General features: G+C 43.2%; 1 protein-coding gene across 5 annotated transcripts in view; it reads left to right on the top strand.

The window, feature by feature from the left end:
* The window catches only part of LOC112254437 (ataxin-7), a 54,163-nt gene that overhangs the window by 30,878 nt on the left and 8,165 nt on the right, over positions 1–15,120 (top strand). For all 5 annotated transcript variants that reach the window (XM_024427022.2, XM_042324351.1, XM_042324353.1 and 2 more), the window contains 3 exons: positions 1,711–1,815; positions 10,131–10,383; positions 11,517–11,800. In XM_024427022.2, coding sequence (XP_024282790.1) covers positions 1,711–1,815; positions 10,131–10,383; positions 11,517–11,800 — 642 coding nt within the window. The remainder of the gene's footprint in view (positions 1–1,710; positions 1,816–10,130; positions 10,384–11,516; positions 11,801–15,120) is intronic.

The following is a 15,120-nucleotide window of genomic DNA, read 5'->3' as shown; positions in this document are numbered from 1 at the left end:
GCAGCAGGTCAGAGGTTGCTGCCCTGTGTCCATGTGTGCAGTCAGCCTCTGTGCTGTGTGCCTCGCTCTCCCTCTCTCACACACACCTTCACCCGCTCTCCCTCTCTCACACACACCTTCACCCGCTCTCCCTCTCTCATCTCCGTACCGGAGAATGAAAAGGCACAGGGGAGCTTCACCACTTTTAAAGTCAGGCGTGCCACTGCCATGTCCTGAATGCAGAGTGGACTGGGGATTCAGCTCATTTAAGAGACCAGTGGACACCCATGATGGCCAGTGTGAGCTTTTGCATAGGAATTTAATGCAACTCCTTATTTAATGCAACTCCTATGAAAACAATTTCCCCTGGACAATTAGGCCTACACTCCAACTTTGTTTTCCACTCATTTAGATGTGAAGGGTTTGTTTCTAAGAAGGTACGGTTGCATTACAATCATTCAGTAGTAGACCGTAGCTCTGTTTGGTAGACCTATGAACTCTTTTTTTATTTTTATATGTCAATTAAGCAAAGGTTTTCATCTGAGCCAGTAGTCGATACTTCCACCTCAGTGGTAGGAGCTGACACTTAGTGAAGTGGGCCCAGACATTAACCCTGTGTTAAGTATGGGTCGGCTTGTTAATTCCCGTTCCACAGCAGCAAATGACTTCCTTAAGAGCACAGGTAGGCTTTTGTGTGGACTTGAATAGCCATCGCCTTGGAGACGTCGGTGACGTTTCAAGTGTCCTTAGCCGTGTGTGTGTGTGTGTTGGAGGGCCTCGTCAGACGGGCTCTCTGGGTGATTTCTTAATTAGCCCCTTCATTAGCTCTGCGATTCTCCTTGTCAAGGTCTCTTCTCCCAATGTGCCCCTCTGTTTTCCATGATCATGAGGCTTTCACCAAAAAAGGAGGGAGTCATTTGTGGGTGGGGGTGTTGAATCCACCAAACAGCCAATCGGATCTGTTTAGCCAGCATTTAACTAACGCAACGACTGACAAAGGATAAACATTTTGTAATTGTTAACCGGTTAACTGTTGAATGTCGTTTTCTTGTCACATAAGGTAACATGCATTTCTGTGAATGATGGTGTCCTTTTTTTTGCCTGGATGAATTTGTCTATTTGAGTATTTGCAGGTACGGTACATTAAAGCCCAAGTGGTAGCCGCTCTCCCCAGCCGCTGCCGCTCTCCCCAGCCGCTCTCCCCAGCCGCTCTCCCCAGCCGCTCTCCCCCAGCCGCTCTCCCCCAGCCGCTCTCCCCAGCCGCTCTCCCTCAGCCGCTCTCCCTTCTCTCTTGTTATTTGAAGACAGATCAATCAGACTCTGCCACTGGCTGTATTTCTCTTGCCTGCTTCACCTCTTTGTTCTGTAGCGAGTCTGTCTGTTTCTGCAGCAGGTAACCTTTGGAGTGATGGCTCGGTCCTCTCCTTATCGCTGGGTAGTTTCCTCTACTGTGAAATGGGGCTAGTACCGAGGAGTACTCTCTGCGTGTGTAATCTCTGCACCTGTACAATCGGTTTTTCTCTGGAATGATTGTTACCACACTCACCTTTTTTTTCTCAACATTAACCATCTTAGAGCCTAGCGTTCAATACTCTATCTCCCTCCATAACACAGCATCATTTGAAATGTTTCATTCAGCAACTGCCTGTGTCTACCTCCTACAGTTGAGGCTGGTTACCTTCATCCTGTTCTGTGTTTTTCTGTGTTTTTCCCTCCCCCATTGAACCACAGACATGCCCATATTTGGCCAGTGTCCAGCACAGGACGACTTCTACCTGGTGATGTGCAGCCACTGCAGTCAGGTGGTGAAGCCCCAGGCCTTCCAAGCACACTACGGTAAGTCTCTCTCTCTCTCACACACACACACACACAGACCACCATCACTCATGCAAACATTGTCCCCAAGAGCTGATCCAGTATTGTGTTTTGATATTTTTTTGTTATATAGCTCTCCTGGCGGGAAAGGTTTGGGCAGGGAGAGGGCTAGAGTTGGGAATTGCCAGGGACCTCACAATACGATATTATCACAATACTTAGGTGCCGGTTTAAGATATGCATTGAGATTCTCACATTTTCTTTATGTATAATGATTTATTGTGAAATACATGTCTGCTGCAGAGGGACAAGACAGTCATGAGAAAACGACATGTTGTCGTCAGTCCAATTGGCTACCTATTTAAAAAGATTATAGTATATAAGTATAAGATATGAAGGAAGTATAAGATATGAAGGGAAAATAGTTTTGGTGCAGGTACAGCCAACTAGCGCACAGAAAATATTGCTATATTGTCAAAACGATACGATAAATCGTCAGAAATATCCCAATATGTAACTGTATTGATTTCTTTCCCCCACCACTAAAGAGCACATTCTAGACTTGTGCATTGGGGAAATCTGCTTGGCACTAATCTCTGTCAGAATGGCACAACTACTCTGTGTGTGCGCATGTTCAAACACTATCAACGTCAGGAGGATTAAAAGCACACCTCCCATTCTCCACCTCTAACATGAGAAAGGAGCACTCTGGCCTTTTATTTCCACCGCCTGAGACTTGTTTACAATTCTCCTGTTAATATTTGATGTGCTCCTCCGAGTCTGTTCCTCTGTGTGAGTGCAGCCTAATTGATTGTTTTAGCATGTTAAACTGTCCCTAAGACGTCTGTAGATGTCTAAAACCTACTAGTTTCCTTCTCCACGGTGTGTGTTCTTTAACTGGCTCTTTGGCCGGAATGCTGGAAAGAATTTAATTTATTATGGATTTCAGAATCAAGGGATCGTTTTGCTGCCTTTCTCGTTAAAACTAGCCTGTTGAACCCTCTATGCACGCACTTGCGGAACGCACACAGACACACAAACACACACACACCCCTGTGCTTCAGTGCAGTTAAGAGAACTGCTCTCTCCACAGACACCAGTGAGTGCCAGTGAGGTGGTGTAAAATGTAATCTCGCTCTCTCGCTCGCTCTCTCTCGCTCTCTCTCTCTCTGGTTAGTTCCTCTCCACGATGGGCTTTTAAGCATCAATTGGCATGTATAATTCATTTATTCCAGCTGTTCTTTAGGTCAAAGATTGGAGACCTCTTTTAAAATGATTTCAGTGCGTACCGTTATTAGGCCTTCCTCCACTTACCGTTATCGTTGATACCTCTAGTAAAGAAGAGCAAGGAACTATCTGTTGTTCCTTGAGCCATTTCAATTAAGGATTTTTGTCAATGAAATAGCTTAGTCTAAACTGTCAGATAACCTTATGTTATTGGTAATTCTTGAATATTTGATAAAACTATCATGTTTTCTAACACATGGTGTGTATTGGACAGGTCAGTGTTCCGACTCCTCACAACACTGACAGAGGGAGGGTGTTCTAATGTTTTCGGCTTTGAGGCTTTAGTATGGATCTTTCCATCCTTATAAACAAATTAGTTTATAAAATGGCATGCAAGCAGTTTCCTTTTTAAACTGAATTGTAATATTAATTTTCTAGTGTAAACCTGGTGAGTCTGTATTATTTTCCTGTGGTTGTCAAAACCAAAGCCTCAATGGCACATCCTTCCGTTTCTACTCTGGGCTGGTTACTTAAGTCCATCCGCGTCCCAATATGCATACATTACTACACTGCACTTTATGGTGGTGTGGACATTGGGATCTATACCATTTACAATTGTCGAGCCAAGGCCACAGGGCTTCAAAGGAATCTCTACTCTCCTTTTACTATGGGGTGTTTGTTTCTTTCTCAGCAGAAAGATTGAATGAAAAGCTAGGCCTATAATATTTCATCACTGGTTGTTGCTGGTTATACAGGTATCAGGATTGGCCACAAGAGGGAGACACAATAGCACTCAAGTGTCATTGGGAACACTCATTGGTCCTGTGTCAAGAGTCGAGACAGATCAATCATGGACTAATGGCACATGTGAATAGAGTAGCAATTACAGAAGTTCATACTTTCCACAAATTGAGGTTAGCCTAGTGCTGGTGTGGTCGCACCTGACTACTATAGCGAGTAGTCCACGAACACAACTTCCACCTTAGGTGTTGTGCAATAACATTCAATCAGATAGGATGAATCTGGCTTGTATCATTGTCTTCAGTCAGCGCGACTATTCCACCTGCACTGATCTGTCTCGTATCTCGTAAAGGGATAGATTGAAAGTAGTTTGGCTACAATGTGCTATCTAACGTGATAAAATATCACCTAGGTGACATCGTGCTGCTGAAAAACAGTCTGAATTAACCTAAGCTAAAACCATAAATATGTCAATATTTTACATCTTTTTTATATCTAACTAAAGATATTTGTGCCTCACCGAGCAGTATTTCTGAAGTTTGGCAGTGGGTTGAAAGCTAGCATAAATTTGACCAACATAGCTTGCTAGCTGAGCCAGTCACTGAAATGATGCCGCCATTGAAATGATAACCAACCATTGCCTATTTCATGGAGAGAAATGCGATACCAAAAAAAAGAGGAACTATGTTTGAATGATGGATGGTTGGCAATCCCAACATTTTAGGATGAGTTCCACATCCAACAAGACATCGGTTGAGGGACTCGATGGTCTTGGATAGCTCACATCCACTGGTACCACAATCAATCACATTTATTTATAAAGCCCTTCTTACATCAGCTAATGTCACAAAGTGCTGTACAGAAACCCAGCCTAAAACCCCAAACAGTAAGCAATGCAGGTGTAGAAGCACAGTAGCTAGGAAAAACTCCCTAGAAAGGCCTGAACCTAGGAAGAAACCTAGAGAGGAACCAGGCTATGTGGGGTGGCCAGTCCTCTTTTGGCTGTGCCGGGTGGAGATTATAACAGAACATGGCCAAGATGTTCAAATGTTCATAGATGACCAGCAGGGTCAAATAATAATAATCACAGTGGTTGTCGAGGTGCAACAGGTCAGCACCTCAGGAGTAAATGTCAGTTGGCTTTTCATAGCCGATCATTCAGAGTATCTCTACCGCTCCTGCTGTCTCTAGAGAGTTGAAAACGGCATGTCTGGGACAGGTAGCACGTCCGGTGAACAGGTCAGAGGCCTGTTCATTCATTAGTCTTCCAGTGTACAGCATGTGAACGCAGGACTCGGCAGTGCCTCTCTGAAGACTACTGGACTTGTCTGACCAGTGAAACATTAGTGGACTTGTCTTCTATAGAGTAATGAGCTCATCTCTGCAAGGCACCAAATATGAACCATCATTTTCTGGCCTGTTTGTAGTCTGTGTGGTTTAAATGGCTTTCATTCCATGAAGCCACTGTGTTGCTTTGTTGTGCTGCTGCTGGTAGGAAAGGCTGAGAGAGTCTGCTAAAGGTCAGTGCACTGTGATTCTATATGCTGTGATTCTTCTCTCTGAGGGCAGGTCCACTGAGCTTAACAACAACTGTTTCACCTCATTCTCCTCTATTGCTTGACGCCCATCCATATGTTGTATGGCAGGGGTAGGCAACTAGATTCAGCCGCAGGTCGATTTTTGTCAAAGGTGATGGTCAGTGGGCCGGAACATAATTATTACTAATTTGTAAAAAAAAATAAAATAATCGACCACAACTAAGCCCAAAAAGAGATTGTATTTGAAAATAACTATAATTTCGTACCTTGATTACATTGTCACACGATCACATGCATGCATACATACAGGTAACTGGCAAAATAAAGAAAAACACAAACATAGTGTCTTAATAGGGCGTTTTTAACCAAAAACGGGTGCCCAAAAAAATCCCTCGCGGGACGGTTTTGGCCGCCTGTTGCGGTCCCCTAGTGGATGTGGCGTTTTGACAGTGGCACTGCATGCAGAGCTATACACTCTGAGGAGAACAGGCCTGCACTGTTGACAGGACTATGCAAAAACACCATCCACACCCTATGAGGATGCAATCCACCAACTGGTTGCTCTAAAGCAGATCTGATTTTCATTAAGTGTCTTCTACGATAGTGTTGTCAGGTCATAAGAGGATATTTTAAGGCCTATTCCTTTTGATTGGGCCTTGTTTTATGTGTAGTCTACCCTGAGTGTACAGTGTGTAGGCCTATGCTGTGCAACGGGCCCACTATCCAAAATGTTTCCCGGCCAGCCAGCCTGTCTCCTCAGTAGCCAGGGATTCCACTGCCCTCTAGAGAGAAGATAGTGTGAGAATAGACCACAACGCTGCACCTCTTCACTGTTTTCCTGTTCTACTGGTCTGCCAGGACCTCTGTAGCTGGCTGGCTCTTTCAGCTTTTGGCAGGCATTGTGGGAACGTCACGCTGGGGAAGCCTGCTCGCGCTTGCGTGTGGGTTATTCAGCGAATTCTGAGCTAGATTGAGCAGCAGTGAAAAGTTGAGGGGGTGGAGAGGCCGGGTGCTAACCTGTTACCAGGAAGGCAGTGTGTCATGGGCGGGAGGGTAGAAGAGGGTTGAAACAGCTCGACTCCGGGAGGGGCTTTGTCACAGCAGATAGGCTGCGCTGGTTTAGTGTGTGTGTGAGGAGGGAGAGGAAAGCCCTGGGGTTGTTGCTCTTTTAGCTGCTGTAGTGTAAAATTGTGGGTGTGGGGCTGGGAGTGGCAGCTGTGCATTCTGCCACGCTCTGTTGCTACTCACCCACTGAGACAGCCTTGGCATGCAGCCCAGACCTGCATGGAGTTAGCATAAGGTTAGTTAGTTTCGTATACATGTCTGTCTACATCTATCTCTCTCTCTCGTGCTTTCTCTCCATTCTCTTATTTCTCTACTCTCTCACAGTTTCCTCTTATTCACTGATTGTATGTATATTCCTCTCTCACACACACACTCTCACACACACACACATGCTTTTCTTCATGACTAGAAGATGAAACTGGTTTTGTTGTGCTGGTTGGGAGGAGGTAGCGTCGTCAGTGTTTCTGTAGTTATCTGGCTGTAAAATAGTCATATTAACCCTCTCAGGACTGACCAAAATTCAACACCAGATGTGAGTTTTCAGTTAGTCTTCAGCTCACTTTCATTGCAGTGCTCTGCTCTTATCTAAAGAGCTCTCTAAAGTCTCTCTCACATGCGTTCTTTCTTCCTCTCTTACTGTAGAACTTTCGTTTTCTCTCCTTCTGTTTTACTTTCACGTTCTCTTTGTTTGTGTGTGTGTGTGTGTGTGTGTGTGTGTGTGTGTGAGCTGCGTAACATTAAAATACTGCAATACAGAGCCCTTTGTCCTGTTCAGCAGCTGCTGTTTTTTTGTCTTAGTTTAATTATTTTCTGGTGTCAGTATTGTCTTTTAGCAGTTATTGTAATCTCAACTGTTCCCTTCTGGCTGACAGGAAATCAAGCCCTTGACCCGTGTTTCTAGTTCAGGATGAATTGGCCTGGATTAGCAAGGCTTTCTAGTCTTTGCTTTTGAAGCTGCCTGCTTTTGACTTTGTTTAGGAAATGTTTACCCATGATTCCCTGCACATTTATCGCAAAACTATTACTGTCAAAAGGCCCGTTGTTTCTGGAAAAAAGAACACTACTACCAATTTGAGTTGTGTCGACGTCTCAGATTGCTTGTACAGTGCCTTCCGAAAGTATTCATACCCTTTGACTTCAAAATTGATTAAATATGTGTTTGTCTCATTTATCTACACACAATACCCCATAATGACAAAGTGAAAACATGTTTTTAGAAATGTTTGCAAATTTATTGAAAATGAAATACAGAAATATCTCTTAAGTATTCACACCCCTGAGTCAATACATGTTGGAATCATGTATTGGCAGAGAATTACAGCTGTGAGTGTTTCTGTGTAAGTCTCTGAGCTTTGCACACCTAGATTGAACAATATTTGTATTATTTAAAAATTCTTCAAGCTCTGTCAAGTTGGTTGTTGACCATTGCTAGACAGCCATTTTCACGTCATGCCATAGATAAATCCCAAAGCGGTTTCCTTCCTGTCTGGCAACTGAGTTAGGAAGGACGCCTGTATTTTTGTAGTGACTGGGTGTATTCATCACCATCCCCAAGTGTAATAAATAACTTTACCATGCTCAAAAGGGTATTCAATGTTGCATTTCACATTTTTATCCATCTCGTAATAGGTGCCCTTCTTTGTGAGGCATTGGAAAACCTCCCTGGTCTTTGTGGTTGAGTCTGTTTGAAATCCACTGCTTAACTGAGGGTCCTTACTAGAGGTCGACCGATTATGATTTTTCAACGCCGATACCAATTTATTGGAGGACCCCAAAAAAAGCCGATTAATCGGCCAATTTTTTAACATTTTTTATTTGTAATAATGATAATTACAACAATACTGAATGAACATACTGAATTAACTTAATATAATACATCAATAAAATCAATTTAGCCTCAAATAAATAATGAAACATGTTCAATTTGGTTTAAATAATGCAAAAACAAAAAGTAAAAGTAAAAGTGCAATATGTGCCATGTAAGAAAGCTAATGTTTAAGTTCCTTGCTCAGAACATGAAAATATGAAAGCTGGTGGTTCCTTTTAACATGAGACTTCAATATCCCAAGGTAAGAGGTTTTAGGTTGTAGTTAATATAGTATTTATAGGACTATTTCTCTCTATACCATTTGTATTTCATTAACCTTTGACTATTGGATGTTCTTATAGGCACTTTAGTATTGCCAGTGTAACCGTATTGCTTCCGTCCCCCTCCTCGCCCCTACCTGGGCTCGAACCAGGAACACATCGACAACAGCCACCCTCGACGCATCGTTACCCATCGCTCCACAAAATCCTCTGCAAGGGGAACAACTACTCCAAGTCTCAGAGCGAGTGATGTTTGAAACTCTATTAGCGCGCACCCCGCTAACTAGCTAGCCATTTCACATCGGTTATACCAGCCTAATCTCGGGAGTTGATAGGCTTGAAGTCATAAACAGCTGCTGGCAAACACACGAAAGTGCTGTTCGAATGAATGCTTACGAGCCTGCTGATGCCTACCATTGCTCAGTCAGACTGCTCTATCAAATCATAGACTTAGTTATAACATAATAACACGCAGAAATATGAACCTTTGGTCATTAATATGGTCGAATCTGGAAACTATCATCTCGAAAACAAAACGTTTATTCTTTCAGTGAAATACGGAACCGTACGGGTGGCATCCATAAGTCTAAATATTCCTGTTACATTGCACAACCTTCAATGTTATGTCATAATTACGTAAAATTCTGGCAAATTAGGCGGCCCAAACTGTTGCATATACACTGACTCTGCGTGCAATGAACACAAGAGAAGTGACACAATTTCACCTGGTTAATATTGCCTGCTAACCTGGATTTCTTTTAGCTAAATATGCAGGTTTAAAAATATATACTTCTGTGTATTGATTTTACGAAACGCATTGATGTTTCTGGTTAGGTACACATTGGAGCAACGATACGCACCGCAACGATTATATGCAACGCAGGACACGCTAGATAAACTAGTAATATCATCAACCATGTGAGGTTATAACTAGTGATTATGATTGATTGATTTTTGATTGATAAGTTTGATAACTAGTGATTATGATTGATTGATAAGTTTAATGCTAGCTAGCAACTTACCTTGGCTTACTGCATTCGCGTAACAGGCAGGCTCCTCGTGGAGTGCAATGAGAGGCAGGTGGTTAGAGCCTTGGACTAGTTAACTGTAAGGTTGCAAGATTGAATCCCTGAGCTGACAAGGTAAAAATCTGTCGTTCTACCCCTGAACAAGGCAGTTAACCCACCGTTCCTAGGTCGTCATTGAAAATAAGATTTTGTTCTTAACTGACTTGCCTAGTTAAATAAAGATGAAATAAAGGTGTAAAAATGAAAACTTATGAAAACTTGAAATCGGCCGACCTCTAGGCCTTACAGATAATTGTATGTGTGGGGTACAGAGTTACACTATGCAACTTATGTGACTTGTTACTCCTGAATTTATTTAGGCTTGCCATAACAAAGGGGTTGAATACTTACTGACTTGAGACATTTCAGCTTTGTAAACATTTCTAAACTCATAATTTTACGTTGACATTATGGGGTATTATGGGTGTGTGTGTGTGTAGGCCAGTGAAAAATCTAAATCTCAATTTAATCCATTTTAAATTCAGGCTGTAACAACAATGTGGAAAAAGTCAAGGGGTGTGACTACTTTCTGAAGGCACTGTAGGTCATGTGTCTGTGTGGACTGTACATTAGGTTACCCTACCCTGCTTTTCCCCTGACCCCTATCTAGAGAGAAGACACAGCTCGTCCAGTAAGCCCACCTCCACCTTACTCCCCTCCTCAGCCTTCTCCCTGACCGCTCTGTCTCGGAGCAGGAGCAGTGGGCCGGTTGGTGGGGGTGTCAGTGGGGGGGCCATGGGCCGCTCTTCCAGTGGGACCAGCACCTCGTCCAACTCCAAAATCCTCAAACCAGCCAAAGAGAAGCTACCAGGCATCCAGCAGAGACCTCACTTCCCTCCCTTCAGGGTGCTCAACGACAAGGTGTAAGTAATGTCTAGCCTAGCCATGCTGGTGAACCATGCTGAACTTCAGTAAAACATATTGTCATGTTGAACTTCAGCCTAGGGCTGGGCGATATGGCCATCAAAAAAATCACTAGATTTTTTTCAAACGTGTGGGCAATTCACGATACAGTAGTGTTTTCTCGAAATAAGCTTTGTTGCACAATTAAAGGTCACTGCATTTCAAACAGTCAGCAATAATCTAATGAAAGGGGCAGAGTTGGACAGTTTTCGTGCCCAAAGTCGACCTTTTAAAATGTTTATTTAATCCTGACCTTAACCTTTAAAGGTAAACTCAGCGATATGACGTAGATGCGGAGAGTAAACAGCAGAGCGTGAACCCGTTCACATGTGCAGATACTGTGTGTGACTTTGAGAGCCAAGTCTTGGATCTCACTCATCTCAATGTCTGCAGTGCTGCTCGTGGCAACGTCATTTCACTGAGTCTACCTTTAACCTTAACCACACTGCTAACCTTTAAATTAAGACCAAAAAGCACATTTTTGTTTTCATAGTTTTTCACAATATAGTCAATTTTGACTTTGTTTCTATAGTAACTAGTGGAAACTCAGTTGTGAGTGGCAGGGGAGGGGCTTGGTGTGTTTATGAGTGAGAAGGTGCACTCAAGACAGAAAGAGACGAGACCAAAAAGACAACATGAGAACAAGCGGACATAAACGGTCATAAGAACAAAAAACCTTGATTCTTGCGATAAAGCCATTTTGGAATTTAATTGAATTCGATATGTCGGCCAGCCCTAGTTCAGTCCCCTGCCTCTTTAAAGCCCTGCTTCACGTTTGATTTGATCCTCTGAGTTATATCTTATCTCTTCATCTTAGGTCCTCTCCCTGCTCTTCTGAAGTCTAGCTCTGTCTGAAGTCTCCCTGTGCTACCCTCCTTCTAAATAAGCCCCTTAAAGAGTTAGTTTTAAAAAGAGATCCTTTATCGAACTCCATTTACAACCACTCAAAACATGTTGGCTTTCTGCCTGGGGATTTGAACACATTTCAAACTCTGTTCTGTTAAAATTAAACTATTTTTCTGAAGTATTTAATGCTGCTATAGATAAATTAACTCCCTCGCTTTCTCCTCCTCTGTCCATCTCTCTCTTCCAGCCTGACCCCTGCAGTCAAAGTGGAGAAGATGCGTCTGAAGGTGGATTCGTCAGCCAAGCTGGTGCAGGTTCCCTCGGCCCACTTATCGTCCTCTTCCTCCAGCAGCACTGTGAGCTCCTCGTCACCCCTGAAGCCAGGCCTTAACTGTCCCTCCATACCAAAGGCTCCCCTGCTTGCCCCCGGCCAGATCCCCAACGGCAAGGGCCACCTCTCCCTCTCTGCCCTGGAAAAGAAGCAGGACAACAGCAACAGTAGCAGACAACACCTCTACAAGAGACTGTCAGGTGAGAGGAGGTGATAGGGGTTTATGTCTGGAGGACGTTTTGTTTTAAAGGTCCATTGCAGCTGTTTTTTATCTCTATCAAATTATTTCTGTGTAACAATCAAGTACCTTACTGTGGTTGTCTTCAATTAAAGAGCAATTTCTCAAGCAAAAATGTAGCTAGGACTGTCTGGGAGTGGTCTGAGTGGGGAGGGGAAAACTGAAAACTAGCTGTTATTGGCAGAAATGCCACTAACTGAATATACTATGTTTCTCTCTTCCTTTCTACCTCTCCTGTTTTCTCTCTCTTCCTTTCTACCTCTCCTGTTTTCTCTCTCTTCCTTTCTACCTCTCCTGTTTTTTCTCTCTCTTCCTTTCTACCTCTCCTGTTCTCTCTCTCTCTTCCTTTCTACCTCTCCTGTTTTCTCTCTCTCTTCCTTTCTACCTCTCCTGTTTTCTCTCTCTCTTCCTTTCTACCTCTCCTGTTTTTCTCTCTCTTCCTTTCTACCTCTGTTTTCTCTCTCTCTTCCTTTCTACCTCTCCTGTTTTCTCTCTCTTCTTTCTTCTCTTTCTACCTCTTTTCCTGTTTTCTCTCTCTCCTCTTCCTTTCTACCTCTCCTGTTTTCTCTCTCTCTTCCTTTCTGTTTTCTCCTCTCTGTTTTCTCTCTCTCTCCTTTCTACCTCTCCTGTTTTCTCTCTTTCCTTTCTACCTCTCCTGTTTTTCTCTCTCTCTTCCTTTCTACCTCTCCTGTTTTCTCTCTCTCTTCCTTTCTACCTCTCCTGTTTTCTCTCTCTTCCTTTCTACCTCTCCTGTTTTTCTCTCTCTTCCTTTCTACCTCTCCTGTTTTCTCTCTCTTCCTTTCTACTTCCTCTCTCTCTCTCCTTTCTACCTCTCCTGTTTTTCTCTCTCTTTCCTTCCTTTCTACCTCTCCTGTTTTCTCTCTCTCTTTCCTTTCTACCTCTCCTGTTTTCTCTCTCTTTCTTCCTTTTTCTCTCTCTCTCTACCTCTCCTGTTTTCTCTCTCTTCCTTTCTACCTCTCCTGTTTTCTCTCTCTTCTTTCTACCTTTGTTTTCTCTCTCTCTCCTTTCTACCTCTCCTGTTTTCTCTCTCTCTTCCTTTCTACCTCTCCTGTTTTCTCTCTCTTCCTTTCTACCTCTCCTGTTTTTCTCTCTCTTTCCTTTCTTTCTACCTCTCCTGTTTTCTCTCTCTTCCTTTCTACCTCTCCTGTTTTCTCTCTCTCTTCCTTTCTACCTCTCCTGTTTTCTCTCTCTCTCCTTTCTACCTCTCCTGTTTTCTCTCTCTTCCTTTCTACTTTGTTTTCTACCTCTCCTTTCTACCTCTCCTGTTTTCTCTCTCTTCCTTTCTACCTCTCCTGTTTTCTCTCTCTCTCTTCCTTTCTACCTCTCCTGTTTTCTCTCTCTCTTCCTTTCTACCTCTCCTGTTTTCTCTCTCTTCCTTTCTACCTCTCCTGTTTTCTCTCTCTTCTTCCTTTCTACCTCTCCTGTTTTCTCTCTCTTCCTTTCTACCTCTCCTGTTTTCTCTCTCTTCCTTTCCTTTCTACCTCTCCTGTTTTCTCTCTCTCTTCCTTTCTACCTCTCCTGTTTTCTCTCTCTCTTCCTTTCTACCTCTCCTGTTTTCTCTCTCTCTTCCTTTCTACCTTCCTGTTTTCTCTCTTCTTCCTTTCTACTCTCTCTGTTTTCTCTCTCTTCCTTTCTACCTCTCCTGTTTTCTCTCTCTCTTCCTTTCTACCTCTCCTGTTTTCTCTCTCTCTTCCTTTCTACCTCTCCTGTTTTCTCTCTCTCTTCCTTTCTACCTCTCCTGTTTTCTCTCTCTCTTCCTTTCTACCTCTCCTGTTTTCTCTCTCTCTTCCTTTCTACCTCTCCTGTTTTCTCTCTCTCTCCTTTCTACCTCTCCTGTTTTCTCTCTCTTCCTTTCTACCTCTCCTGTTTTTTCTCTCTCTTCCTTTCTACCTCTCCTGTTTTCTCTCTCTCTTCCTTTCTACCTCTCCTGTTTTCTCTCTCTCTTCCTTTCTACCTCTCCTGTTTTCTCTCTCTCTTCCTTTCTACCTCTCCTGTTTTCTCTCTCTCTTCCTTTCTACCTCTCCTGTTTTCTCTCTCTCTTCCTTTCTACCTCTCCTCCTGTTTTTTTCTCTCTCTCTTCCTTTCTACCTCTCCTGTTTTCTCTCTCTCTTCCTTTCTACCTCTCCTGTTTTCTCTCTCTCTTTCTACCTCTCCTGTTTTCTCTCCTCTCCCTGTTTTTTTCTCTCTCTTCCTTTCTACCTCTCCTGTTTTCTCTCTCTCTTCCTTTCTACCTCTCCTGTTTTCTCTCTCTTCCTTTTCTACCTCTCCTGTTTTCTCTCTCTTCCTTTCTACCTCTCCTGTTTTCCTGTTTTTCTCTCTCTCTTCCTTTCTACCTCTCCTGTTTTCTCTCTTTTTTCTACTCTCCTGTTTTCTCTCTCTTCTTTCTACCTCTCCTGTTTTTCTCTCTTTCCTTTCTACCTCTCCTGTTTTCTCTCTCTTCCTTTCTACCTCTCCTGTTTTCTCTCTCTCTTCCTTTCTACCTCTCCTGTTTTCTCTCTCTCTTCCTTTCTACCTCTCCTGTTTTTCTCTCTCTTCCTTTCTACCTCTCCTGTTTTCTCTCTCTCCTTTCTACCTCCTGTTCTACCTCTCTTCCTTTTTTCCTGTTTTCTCTCTCTTCCTTTCTACCTCTCCTGTTTTCTCTCTCTTCCTTTCTACCTCTCCTGTTTTTCTCTCTCTTTCTACCTTCCTTCTCCTACCTCTCCTGTTTTCTCTCTCTTCCTTTCTACCTCTCCTGTTTTCTCTCTCTCTCCTTTCTACCTCTCCTGTTTTTCTCTCTCTTCCTTTCTACTTCCTCTACCTCTCTTCCTGTTTTCCTGTTTTTTCTCTCTCTCTTCCTTTCTACCTCTCCTGTTTTCTCTCTCTTCCTTTTTCTACCTCTGTTTTCTCTCTCTTCCTTTCTACCTCTCCTGTTTTCTCTCTCTTCCTTTCTACCTCTCCTGTTTTCTCTCTCTTCCTTTCTACCTCTCCTGTTTTCTCTCTCTTCCTTTCTACCTCTCCTGTTTCTCTCTCTCTCTTCCTTTCTACCTCTCCTGTTTTCTCTCTCTCTTCCTTTCTACCTCTCCTGTTTTCTCTCTCTCTTCCTTTCTACCTCTCCTGTTTTCTCTCTCTTCCTTTCTACCTCTCCTGTTTTTTCTCTCTCTTCCTTTCTACCTCTCCTGTTTTTTCTCTCTCTTCCTTTCTACCTCTCCTGTTTTCTCTCTCTCTTCCTTTCTACCTCTCCTGTTTTCTCTCTCTTCCTTTCTACCTCTCCTGTTTTCTCTC

This window comes from Oncorhynchus tshawytscha, linkage group LG07 (genome assembly GCF_018296145.1).
Source record: "Oncorhynchus tshawytscha isolate Ot180627B linkage group LG07, Otsh_v2.0, whole genome shotgun sequence".
Classification (NCBI taxonomy): Eukaryota; Metazoa; Chordata; class Actinopteri; order Salmoniformes; family Salmonidae; genus Oncorhynchus; species Oncorhynchus tshawytscha.
Note: the sequence above shows the minus strand (reverse complement) of the source record. Positions and strands in the feature narration are given on the sequence as shown.